Source organism: Thalassophryne amazonica, chromosome 7 (genome assembly GCF_902500255.1).
Source record: "Thalassophryne amazonica chromosome 7, fThaAma1.1, whole genome shotgun sequence".
Taxonomy (NCBI): Eukaryota; Metazoa; Chordata; class Actinopteri; order Batrachoidiformes; family Batrachoididae; genus Thalassophryne; species Thalassophryne amazonica.
The window spans coordinates 75,207,395-75,220,923 of record NC_047109.1 but is presented as its reverse complement, the minus strand read 5'-3'; the positions used below and the strand labels follow the sequence as shown (position 1 = coordinate 75,220,923).

The 13,529-nt window shown below is 41.1% G+C and overlaps 1 protein-coding gene across 1 annotated transcript in view; it reads left to right on the top strand.

Moving 5' to 3' along the window:
- zyx (zyxin) overlaps positions 1 to 13,529 on the top strand; it is a 43,675-nt gene that overhangs the window by 15,003 nt on the left and 15,143 nt on the right. The window contains 4 exon segments of the mRNA XM_034174535.1: positions 9,971 to 10,212; positions 10,711 to 10,878; positions 10,881 to 10,975; positions 11,347 to 11,442. Of these exon segments, the coding sequence (XP_034030426.1) occupies positions 9,984 to 10,212; positions 10,711 to 10,878; positions 10,881 to 10,975; positions 11,347 to 11,442 (588 nt within the window). The 5' untranslated portion in view covers positions 9,971 to 9,983.

The following is a 13,529-nucleotide window of genomic DNA, read 5'->3' as shown; positions in this document are numbered from 1 at the left end:
TTTGTTCAAACAAATCATTGTCAGATGGTTAAGGAACTGTTTTGACACTACAGACTATAATTTTTGATTTAAAAAAAAAAAAAAAAAAAAAAGTCAGGTTGGAAAGGGGTCTAGTATTTGCCAGATTCCCAGGTTCCACACCAGGTTTCTTAAGAAGAGATTACTGAAACTGACCAGGAAGACCCGCATGGAGAGGATACTTTTGCCATTTTATTGACTCAGTACAACATGACTATTTCAATTAATGTAAGAGGAAAATATGAGAGTTGTGTGTGAAGTACGAAGTTAATGAAGGAAAGAAAAGTAAATGAGATTTCATTGTTGGCACCATGTGTGCTCCTCAGCTGAGGGTCTCACATTTCAGGGATCAGGTTTCAGGACAGATGTACAGCAGGAGAGTTGGGATTGAGTTGGTAATCCCTCAACATTAAATCTCTAGCATCATACAAGTAACAGATGATCTTTGACCACAGGTTTCATTGTTGCTGTATTTAAATATTGTTGCATATCAAAGACCAGATGCATTATAGTAATGAATAGACCGAATCACAGTCTATAAGCAACCTTGCCGAGTATGCTGCCCCAAAGATGCGTTATGCTAATAACGCACTGTTGACATTCATACTTAAAAAGCAGTTGTGCTTTTTCTTAAAAACCCATTCTGGTTCATGAATTGTTTTCACCTTGAAGTACACTTCCGTAGTGGCCTAAGTAATGTTAATTTTTATTACGCTAATATTATGCTAATCGTGTTTGTTTTACATCTTTCTTTTTTCCATGTTTTTGCCATCTGTGCAGAAAATCAGTTAATCAAAAATAACATTCCTGTAGGGAGTTGGCAAGAAGAATTTTCATCTACTCTGACGCTTTTGCACTTTCAATTAAATTTTTAGTTTTGTTTTTATAACCCGGAGTCTGAACACTTCTCATTGTTCACAGTGTATAACACGGTCTGTCCTGGGACTCTGGCATCAGATCAAAAAAATTCTAACATGTAGAATAGTTTCACAATTACAGAGAAATGGAATATCAATATTAGAAATCCAGTAGCAGAAAAACTACATGCATGTGTAACATTTCCAAGTACAATATAGGGAAAGGTAATATAAGTAGTTATGATGCTTGCCAGTATAAGAAAAAAGGTCATTATTATGACAAACACACACAGCTCTGTACAACCCCTGGCAAAAATTATGGAATCACCGGCCTCGGAGGATGTTCATTCAGTTTTTTAATTTTGTAGAAAAAAAGCAGATCACAGACATGACACAAAACTAAAGTCATTTCAAATGGCAACTTTCTGGCTTTAAGAAACACTATAAGAAATCAAGAAAAAAAGATTGTGGCAGTCAGTAACGGGTACTTTTTTAGACCAAGCAGAGGAAAAAAATATGGAATCACTCAATTCTGAGGAAAAAATTATGGAATCACCCTGTAAATTTTCATCCCCAAAACTAACACCTGCATCATATCAGATCTGCTCGTTAGTCTGCATCTAAAAAGGAGTGATCACACGTTGGACAGCTGTTGCACAAAGTGGACTGACATGAATCATGGCTCCAACACGAGAGATGTCAATTGAAACAAAGGAGAGGATTATCAAACTCTTAAAAGAGAGTAAATCATCACGCAATGTTGCAAAAGATGTTGGTTGTTCAGTCAGCTGTGTCTAAACTCTGGACCAAATACAAACAACATGGGAAGGTTGTTAAAGGCAAACATACTGGTAGACCAAGGAAGACATCAAAGCGTCAAGACAGAAAACTTAAAGCAATATGTCTCAAAAATAAAAAAATGTACAACAAAACAAATGAGGAACGAATGGGAGGAAACTGGAGTCAACGTCTGTGACCGAACTGTAAGAAACCGCCTAAAGGAAATGGGATTTACATACAGAAAAACGTCTGTGACCGAACTGTAAGAAACCGCCTAAAGGAAATGGGATTTACATACAGAAAAACTAAACGAAAGCCATCATTAACACCTAAACAGAAAAAAACAAGGTTACAATGGGCTAAGGAAAAGCAATCGTGGACTGTGGATGACTGGATGAAAGTCATATTCAGTGATGAATCTCGAATCTGCATTGGGCAAGGTGATGATGCTGGAACTTTTGTTTGGTGCCGTTCCAATGAGATTTATAAAGATGACTGCCTGAAGAGAACATATAAATTTCCACAGTCAAAATTGAAAGGATGTTTGGGGATGATGAAATCATTTTTCAAGATGATGATGCATCTTACCATAGAGCAAAAACTGCAAAAACATTCCTTGCAAAAAGACACATAGGGTCAATGTCATGGCATAGGGTCAATGAGCAGATCTGATTTGATGCAGGTGTTAATTTGGGGGATGAAAATTTACAGGGTGATTCCATAATTTTTTTCCTCAGAATTGAGTGATTCCATATTTTTTTTTCCTCTGCTTGGTCTAAAAAAGTAACATCCTCTGAGGCCGGTGATTCCATAATTTTTGCCAGGGGTTGTAATAGCAATGTTGCTTCTGAGTAGCTTTTTGATTACTCCCTGAACCCCACTTTTGGGTTTCAGGGAGTATCTTGTCAGTGACCACTGACAGATCTCAAGGTGCATGTATGTCCACTTTTTTTTTTCAAAGTTCAAATCCACACACCTTGATAAAGCATGTCCACACAAAAGGAGACTGGGCCCAGTTAGTAACACTCATTTATTTGCTGCACAACAGCAGACTTGCTGTCCCACAAACCATCATGTGAACCACATTGAGTCAGGGTTTTTCTTTTTCTTTTTTTTTTACTTTAAATGACAAGTTTCCTTTAGCAGCCAGATGTGTGGTGTGACACATGAGTTTCTGAGGAGTTTTAACAGATACCCCGGCTGTTCAGTAGAATATGTGAGGGCACCGCCCCCTCAAAATATTGAGAAAGAAAACTTATCAAAATATAATTATGGTTTAGTCAGAGTATGCGCGTGCCTGTTGGTGTCTTTGAGTTTAAATGTGTTCCAACAATTAATTTCAGTGTTTGCATTTAATTTCAGTTAGTGACAGTAAAGCGCCATTTCTTGCTGGGTTGCCGGTTATGAGAGTCTATGGAAGGTGTGACCTGAGGCTGAGTAAGTTTTAATTTAAGCATCAACATTCCATTACGGATGCAGCTCTGTGCATCCCTGACCAATTGGCATCATTTTTTGATAGAATTTTATTGGATGCTAGAGAAATCACTCATGCCAAGCACAGGAGTTTCACTCGCCCGCCGTCACTCTGGCAGTAATATTCAGAAAAAAATATTGGTATGCCGACGACCACCGCAGCCTTTGTGTTCCAAGTCCAGCATCCACCTACTTTTGCTTTATTTAATCTGTGCTTTTGCAGTTGTTAACAGATCGTTGAGCTGCTTCAGGAAGGGCATCCCGCATAAAATTGCCACATCAACATGCAGCTCCACCTTGGATCTGCTGTGGTGACCCAGAGTGAAAACAAGGGAGCAGCCGAAGGGACTTACTTAAACCTCAGTCCCACTGAATAATAAGCCATGAATGAGCCACGCATGGGTGTGTCGGTGATTATTCAAAGAATGATCCATGTTTTAAGCTATCACGTATCTGCAATTAAGGTGCCTTTCTGTACCTCACATAGGGATGGGTATTGATAAGATTTTATCCATTGATGCCATTATCGATTCCACTTATCTATCCGATTCCTTATCAATACCTCTTGTGAATTTTCTGTGTACTAAAAGTAGGCTTTACAGGTTTTCTATGTCAACAACATTTTAAATTGGTCACTGGATCCTTGATCTTTGGACATAAACAAAATCTGTAGTTTTTCTCATAAGCATTTCTTTTCAGACATTTTGGCATGAATGTCTCTCCATACCTCTGAGCTGAGCTCAGCCGGCTGCTGCACGTCGACGCAGGACGTCTTGTTTTGGGAGGAAAAAAGGTTTTGATCGATTGCAGTTTGTTTGTATTGTGACGTTTGGAAAGAGGTGTCAGTTGATTTAAACGGGGTTTCACTTTGAAGTTATTAATTCTGACTGGATTCTATCATTCTAACTTGACTCGGCAGAGAGCCGCACAGCGTTTGGAGCTGTGAAACAGAACGGACGACGATACTCGTTTCTTTCTTGCAACAAGACAGGAGTCCCAGTTAGTGACTTTAATCTGCACAAAAGTGACTCACGATTGACATATTCAGGGATGAAAGTGGGGGGAAAAACAAAAACAGCTGTAACCCAAAATGATGACGCCCCCCCACACTTGGTCCCTTTTAAAGTGTGTGTTTTAAATTCACAGCGTCCATTCAAGATGTTGTCACATTTTTTTAAACACAGTCCAAAAATAGTCGCTCCTGCACAGTCCGGCCGGTGTGCGCTGTGTGTCAGGCTGTTGTTCACCTGTGTTCCAGAGTCATTAAATGCACAAGACCAGCTAGAACCGAACCACGGGTTCCTGGATAGTCGCCTCTGCGCTTCCTCTCGCAGTCTTTCTTTTGACACCGTGATCCAACTTTTAACTTTGTGTTCGTCTGTTAATGTCTGCAAAATCGCTCTTTTGCGCGAGCTGCCATTCTGCATTCCTGGACAGCCGCGTCTGCGCTCCTTCTCGCTGGCTTTATTTCTTCCATGGCTTTAAACACACATTTGACACCGTGATCCAACTCTTACTTTGTGTTTGTCTCTTAATGTCTGCAAAATTGCTCTTTCGCGCATGCTGCTATTCTGTGTTCCTTCTCACTGACTTCCTTTCCATCTGCTGCTTTGCTGCCTTTATTTCTTCAGTAACTTTAAACAGTCATTTTCACACTGTGATCCAACTTTTGACTTTGTGTTTGACCGTTATTGACTGCAAAATCACTCTTTTGCAAGCTGGCATTCTGCCTAAATGCTCGTTTTGAGCGCAAGTCATTGTGTCAGTGAGCACACACAGCGGAGCTCCTGATCAATTAACAAGACATTAAATCTATCATAGACATACTTTTACAGCTGATTATATAGAAAGATTGAACATGCAACTGTTTTACCAAATCTCTTCTCCACATCAGTGCGAGAGGAAATATCAGAGAGAGAGGGACTAAAGGCCCAGATGAAACAGTCCTCTGCAATTCCAGAAGTGATTTAGGAGTTTTCAACATCCAAGCTCTGACAGAAAATGCTTAATCTGCTACAAAACAATTTTTTTTTATATACAGCGTCTGGCGCTGTTGGAATTGTGTGCGCAAGAGGGCTGAGCCTGTCCAAAAATAGCCTCTCCGGTCCCTTGTAGCTGCCAGCTGCTCAGATAATGGGCTTTTAACAGCCTCGTCCTCGCCACACACTGCCTCTAAAATCCTTGTTAGGCCTTGTAGTAACCCGTACACAAACTGCCTCACGCTGTTGTTGCTAAATTTTGAACTTCTTGAAATTAGCACCACGCTCAGAGATGAGCCTCTTTAACCTAATATATTGCCTCTAAGAACATCTCAGAGCCACTATTCTCCCATGATCATTGTATACCTCCTCTCGTACCAAAAAACATACTGCGTGGCTCATTATTCACTGTTTGTTATTCAGTGGGACCAGGGGTTTACAGATCACAGAATTCAAATCAACAATTGGCACAAAGCACTCTTTGGAATGTTAGTGTGTTTTGAAGATTTTTGTCTCAAAACATTTCACTGGCTAAATTAAAAACAAGAAGCAGACTGTGGAGTAATTAACCTACCATACATAGTTATCTGTTGATAACCTTAGATATTAAGGTATGATAGCCTATAATTCAAAGCACTGTGGTGTATTTAGAGCTTTAAACACAAAACAACTTAAGCAAGTTAATCAAACTTCAATGGCTTCATCAAACTGTGACTTTTAAAACATTTCACTGGTTCAACTACATTAGACATGCTCTTATGTAGCCTAACAAAAGGGCCGACTGAACATCTTATGGCGGTGCTATGCTGTGATTGTTAAACGCATTAATTCTGGTCATCTGTTTTTTTTTTTTTTTTTTTTTTTTTTATTTATATAGTGTGTGTGTGTGTGTGTGTGTGTGTGTGTGAAAGAGAGGGTGTTACTGTATTTGGCTACAAATATAAACTCCCCCTTTAGCTGCGACCTTATCGTGGTGGGGGAGTTTGCGTACCCGGATGATCCTAGGAGCTATGTTGTTGGGGGCTTTGTGCCCCTTGTAGGGTCTCCCAAGGCAAACAGGTCCTAGGTGACGGGTCAGACTAAGGGCAGTTCAGAACCTCCATGACCAGTAAAAGATCAAGGACCGAGACGTCGCCCGGTATGGCGGAGCCGGGGCCCCACCTGGAGCCAGGCCTGGGGTTGGGGCTCGCGCGCGAGCACCTGGTGGTCGGGCCTTAGCCCATGGGGCCCGGCCGGGCCTTAGCCCATGGGGCCCGGCCGGGCCTTAGCCCATGGGGCCCGGCCGGGCCTTAGCCCATGGGGCCCGGCCGGGCTCTAGCCCATGGGGCCCGGCCGGGCTCAGCCCGAAAGAGCGACGTGGGCCTGCCCTCCTGTGGGTTCACCACCTGCAGAGGGGGCCATGGGGGTCGGGTGCAGAGAGGATTGGGTGGCGGTCGAGGGCGGTTGGCCCGGCGGCCCGGTCCATTCTCACAGCCCCTGGCTGTTGGGACGTGGAATGTCACCATGCAGATTAGGTTCTTATTTTGTTGCACAGCAGCACTGATTCTCATTACAAGTGTAACATGAGGTGTAACAGTTTTTTGTCTTGTTAGAACTTGAATCTTTGCCTGTGTCCCAGAAAAGTGGAATGAGGAAACATGGAAACAGGAATAACTATTTGCTTATGCTGTTTTCTTGTTTCAGGCCTATAATGTTGGCTAGGCCCAGTTTGTGGTGGTGGTGACGTTTTGTGTATGTGGGTTTTTTTTTTTTATTATTATAAACACTGCATGCCAGAGAAGCTGGGTCTTGTCTGTCTCTCAGTATATTTTCTGTTAAACCTCTGCAACCAATGGATCAAAAAGTTTATATTGATCAGTGAAATATTTGTGATTGATAGTTATAGTTGGTGTCATAAGGAAGCCACGTTTGTTCAGAGCATGTAGGATTTGTGTTAGATGCTGTTTTTGTAAAGGAAAGCTAAAATGAAGCTCTGCTCGGTGTTGAAAACAACAAGTTGGTCTAAATTTTAACCATTACTGCTTAAGTGTGCTTGTGAAACTTCACTATGCTGCATTTACACATAACAATGACAAGTCACAAATGCCACGAAGTATACATTCTTGGCCACTGATCACGAATGTGATCATTTGGGGCAGAGGCATCAGGTGTCCTCAGGAACTGTTGCACCTGTTACCATGCATTACAATTAATGGCACGTGTCGCTGGCGAATTATTATGAACCATTACGCACGGTCAAGAATATTGTCCTGCTCTGTTGCACGTTATTGCATGCAACATCTGTCAGGAATGTTGTGAATTTGGCGAGTTGTCTCCACACACCCCTCCATATTCATCCCACCGTCAGCTGCCGAACCGTTCACATTGCTCCAGATTGCTCCTCAACACCCAGATGAATCCATAGCAGAAGACCTTTGTGATTGTATGCTTAGTTGGGCTCTGTGCCAAGGAGTTGCACAGAAAGGAGGAGGAGGAGACAGAGAGAGCCATACTGGAGAAGCTCAGACTCGCCATCACAATAGTCTTCCTTCCTTAAGCTTGTTGGAAGGGGAAGATTGAGTCAGAAATCGGCATAATTATTTTGCCGTGTGAACCAAGCATTAGTGTCCAAGTCTCAAAACCATATAGTGCAGCAGATAAGGGAATATTTACAGTTGAATCCTTCACATGGTGATGCAAGCACCAAATTTGGCACAAATACTCCTTAGACATTACTCTTTTGAAAAAGCAGAGGGTCCACTTGAATTTTCAATAAGCAGCCAGGTGGGGATCAATGGACTATATGCACGGAGTGGTGTGACGTATTTCTGTTAAAATCTCTGATTGTTGTCATTCACTGGCGGATGCAAGTGTTTGATATCTGAAAACTTTTATCACTTTACGTTTCTAGTATTTTTTGTTGTTGTTGTTGTTCTTATTGTTCACATTTTTGTGGTTGTGTGTGTCCGTCATGACATCAAAAAACACTGTTTCTTTCCAGAGGAGAGAGGATAGCACATCGAGCTGTCACTGCTGTGTACCCAAATGTACAGCTTCTGCGCGGTGTAACTCCATTTGGAGTTTTTTTTTTTTCCTCTCTCTCTCTTTCCTGCAAGATGCTGAGCAGCAAAGGAAATAGGTTATAAATATTCGGGGGGATCATTTTGTAGTAACAACACCAGAGTCTGTTCTCGGCATTTTCTGCCTGCTGATGTGATCCAGCCGTCAACCACACAGGGGATTAATACAGTTATAATAAATGGAGTAGTTTTGACTGTGTTGAGTGCTTGGTCTTCAAAGTAAAGGTTCAACGATGTCTGTGTCCATGGGATTCTATGGCATGTGACATATGTTACCCTGTAACATGATAACTAAAAATGACACATGATGCATAATATTCCTTTTTAAAACTCCGTTAACTCAACCAATAATTTGCATTAATTTTTTCCAAAATTAGAGCAACTTTAACTCTTGACCCTTGTATAAACCGAAATTGACCTTTGTCACCATCCTTGCTCTTATTACCCCATAACTCAATAACATTCAGTCACAGATTGTTCAAAATATACCTTTTTGGGATCTCTGTGATCAGGCAAATAATATGGTATAGTTTTCAATGTGATTGGAGCATTTTTAAAATTTTGACCCCTGTGTAATTCTTGACCACTATCTGGCTGCCTATTGAAGTGAACACTCTGCCTGTTCAAAAGGGTAATGCCTAAAGTGTATTTGTGCCGAATTTGGTGCTTGCATCACCATTTGAAAGATTTTTGTTGTTGTTTTTCAGTTATCCTCTGCACTAATGGGGTAAATAAAAGGAAGCACCACAACATGGTGCAAAACATTCATGTTTATAGTAAGTGGTCTTCCAGGAAATGCATTTGGATATTTCATCAGAGTCGCTTACATAACACTAATATTTATTTAGCCACCAACGTGTAAAAGATACATATTTTAGTTGTGTGTTTTGTTTTTTTTTTGTTTTTTTTTAGTAGTTATAGCTGTTTGTACTGACCCTCCTTTAGCCTCTCACTATGTTTGTGAGAGGGACCACAAACTGGCCAGTCTCTATCATTACACACAGCCACAGGTTTTAAAAACTCAGATGGCATTTTCACCTGATGTTATGTATACATGTCTGTTTAAGGCCATCCTCGCAGTTTTTCTTCTTCTTCCTCATTCTATTTGTAGAAGCTTTTCTAAACCTTATATGTATTTGATAGCATTCACTAACGCTGAATAAGCCGAGTGCCTAATGTTTGTTGTTTTCTCTGTTTCTTCTCTAATAAATCCAGACCTTTTGTGAGCTCAAACACATATTTCTGGTGATTAAATTTTCCACAGTGGTGTTGAAGACATTGTACTTCTCTTTCAAGAGGTTTATTCAGTTAACAGACTGTGAGCTACAGTAAGCTGTTAATAGTTATTACCATGACTGCAGGGGTCAGCATGGCATTGTCTCTACTTCACACTAAACAGTAATGCTATTAAGTAAACATTATATTGATATGCATAATAAGCTGTTTTGGCAAATGGTGGTGAAAGAAGTAATGCACTTTACAAATACTGTGACCCTTTTTAAAGTCTGCTCTGTTACAGTGTTGGAAAGTTAAAAGAAAGACTTTATGTGTGTGTGTGTGTGTGTGGGGGGGGGGTCAGTTCTCCAATTGATTTGCCTACTTTCTCAAAGCCAATTTATAATAAAACAAACATACTACTGACTGATGATTTATATCTGATGTGACTATTTTTGAAACAGATTCATTGTTTGATGTCTACACTGTACCTCAGATTTCACTTTTAAAATGGCAGGTCACCTTTGACTTGATGTTGGCCTGTCCCATGTGTAACTGTTGTCCATGATGCTTCTCATGTCATCCGCAGATAAATTTACAGAATGGATGATCCGGGTAGCGACAAGCCTTTCATGGTGACATCCTCTCTGAACTTGAAAGTCTCCACCCCGTCCTTCTACAACCAGCCAAAGAAGTTTGCCTCTGTGGCACCTCCACGGCCCAAAAGTCAAACGCCTCCCACAGCTCCCTCTCCAACTCCAACACCGGCCAGCACAGCTGTTATTGGTCGAGTTGGAGATTTGCCCCCACCACCTCCTTCACTCTCTGATGGTATTTGCATTGTTTCATGAATGTCCAACCCTGCTCCTGGAGAACACATCTGTCCCTGTTTTACCTGAGCCTGAGTAACAAAGCCTGGTACCTATGAGGTCTTTATTCGCTGAACACCCCTGAGTTAAGGAGGGTGGTTTGGCGATCCCTGTTACTTTTGACCATTTTCTTGCACATCTTGGACTAACTAAAATTAAAATACACCCCCCCCCCCCCCCAAAAAAAGGAACCACAGATCACATTAGCTTTTTCTGTAATGTCCTCCTTGCTTACAAACATGGACACATCTTGATATTGCAAATGCAGCACATTATATTATTTTCTTATCTGAAAAAGTATACTGCTAAAATCAATTAGTACAATATCTCATTAGCTTTCCATATGTAACTACAACTGTAGCTATGACCAGCTAAGCAGTTAAGCTGTGTGCCATAACACGAGCATTTTAAAAAGTAGTTTTCAAATGATTTATCCTCTTCTTTTTTTTTTTCCCCCCAGACTTCCCACCCCCTCCTCCGCCGCCTCCTCCAGTGGATGATGAGTTGCCAGCTCCTCCCCCTGAATGCCACATTGTGCTCTCTGGCTCTGATGTGTCACCTCCTGCCTTCCCTGCTCCACCTCCAGTGGCGGAGGACCTGTCACTCCCAGGTCCCCTGAGGGAAATGTCTGTCTGCCCACTTACCCCTCTCCCCCTTCACCCCCACCTCCTCCACCTCTACCTGCTTCTGGTACCAGTATTCCCAGTGCTGCAGGGAACCAGCAGGTGAGCTGAAACCCACTTTTCACTTTATTTCACTTTCAATTTGCCTAGTTTTGTGGTTCTGTGTGTAGTCGTTTCATTCAGGATTTCTAAGAGCTTTGTGCATATGGTATTAAATTATCCAACGTATCTAACTCCTATGTGTATGATATAGATATAAAATATACACAGCACGTGGCTTAGTGATTAGCACAGTCGCCTCACAGCAGGAAGGTCCTGGGGTCTCTTACTCTCTGGTCATTTCTTTGTAAACTTTGCATGTTCTCCCTGTGTTTGTGTGGGTTCCTGCTCACCTGTGTACTCTTATTAACTAATTTGTGTCTTTCGTAATTTAAAAAAAAAAATCTGTACACTTTGTATTTTTATTCTAATAGAGGGTGATGGCGAAGCAGACGAGCTTCGATAAACAGCTTGATACACTAACTGGCTTGCTTTCTGAGATGGAGAACAGGGGGCCATTCAACCCCAAGGTACTACATTCTTTTTTCCCCCAAAGTGAGTTACATGTGCAGAACAAACAGTTAAGCTCAAGTAAAGTGAAAGACGTTAGAGTAAGCGCTAAGTACAGAGTACTATATCTAATCAAAGAGTACAAGAGTAAAGTGGGCAGTGAAGGTGTTAGGTGGTAAGAAGAGTAGGTGCTCTCGCGAAAGATGTGTCTTCAGGGGGATCTTGAAGATAGATATATGAAGAAATTAATGCAATGCGTTACTAATAATTATTAAGATGGCATGCAGAAAAAAACGCAAAAATATGCCATTAGCCTATGTTATTGACATAACCACAGCTGCCGATGACATCTTGGATGTAAACTGTTGTTGCTTCTAGCAGCGTAGTAGCTACAAGTGATGTATGATGAGGTATAACAAAATAGTAGTACTGTCTCATTTCTTCACCTAGCCCAACCCTTTGCCATTCTGTTTCAGGAGGTAGTGGTAGGTTAAGGGGTAAAAATGAGAAATGGGATTGCCCCAGAGGTGGATGCCCCAACTCTGTTGGTCTACCATCATAGTCTTTCAAGTGGATCGAGACTGTATTGTGTGAAGGGATAGCAGTGCCAGACTGTGTTCTTGTGGTGAATGTAGTGACCAAAACATAGTATCAGCCTGTATGATTTAAGTTCTAGTAACTGAGTGAGTACCCACTCATCACTCTGTAAGGCAGCATTCGTGATTTGAATTTGATTTGTGCCACTAGATAGACACAGTGTGTTTGGAAAAGGATAGTTGTCATCAATCATGGCACCAAGGTTTCTTGCAACCTTGGTAGGGGTGAGAGCTAAGGAGATGATTTTTATGTTGTTATAATGGATTGATTGATTGGCTGGGATGACCAATAGATAGTAAGTCCTTGAGAGGTTTAGTTGAAGGGTGCGGCATGGGGGACATGGTGATGATAAAATTAGAAAACCAGTGACTATTTTTTTTTCTTTTTTTAGGTGTTTCGGTGAGTTGTGTAAAGCTTATTCAAATCCATTGTCTGTGTACATGTTCCAGAACATAGTCTGATTAATGACTTACAGCCATATTGCGTTCCCTTTCAGTTTATTTTCATTTACAGTAGTGTTCAGAATAATAGTAGTGCTATGTGACTAAAAAGATTAATCCAGGTTTTGAGTATATTTCTTATTGTTACATGGGAAACAAGGTACCAGTGACAATTAATCGTCTCCAGAAATTCCTAATCGTGACAGCCCTATTCATGATATGCACACTCTTAAGGCTATGAAATTGGGCTATTAGTTAAAAAAAAAAAAGTAGAAAAGGGGGTGTTCACAATAATAGTAGTGTGGCACTCGGTCAGTGAGTTCGTCAATTTTGTGGAACAAACAGGTGTGAATCAGGTGTCCCCTATTTAAGGATGAAGCCAGTACCTGTTGAACATGCTTTTCTCTTTGAAAGCCTGAGGAAAATGGGACGTTCAAGACATTGTTCAGAAGAACAGCGTAGTTTGATTAAAAAGTTGATTGGAGAGGGGAAAACTTATACGCAGGTGCAAAAAATTATAGGCTGTTCATCTACAATGATCTCCATTGTTTAAAATGGACAAAAAAACCAGAGACGCGTGGAAGAAAACGGAAAACAACAATCAAAATGGATAGAAGAATAACCAGAATGGCAAAGGCTCACCCATTGATCAGCTCCAGGATGATCAAAGACAGTCTGGAGTTACCTGTAAGTGCTGTGACATTTAGAAGATGCCTGTGTGAAGCTAATTTATTTGCAAGAATCCCCTGCAAAGTCCCTCTGTTAAATAAAAGACATGTGCAGAAGAGCTTACAATTTGCCAAAGAACACATCAACTGGCCTAAAGGGAAATGGAGGAATATTTTGTGGACTGATGAGCGTAAAACTGTTCTTTTTGGGTCCAAGGGCCACAGACAGTTTGTGAGATGCCCCCCAAGCTCTGAATTCAAGCCACAGTTCACAGTGAAGACAGTGAAGCATGGTGGTGCAAGCATCATGATATGGGCGTGTTTCTCCTACTATGGTGTTGGGCCTATATATCACATACCAGGTATCATGGATCAGTTTGGATATGTCAAATACTTGAAGAG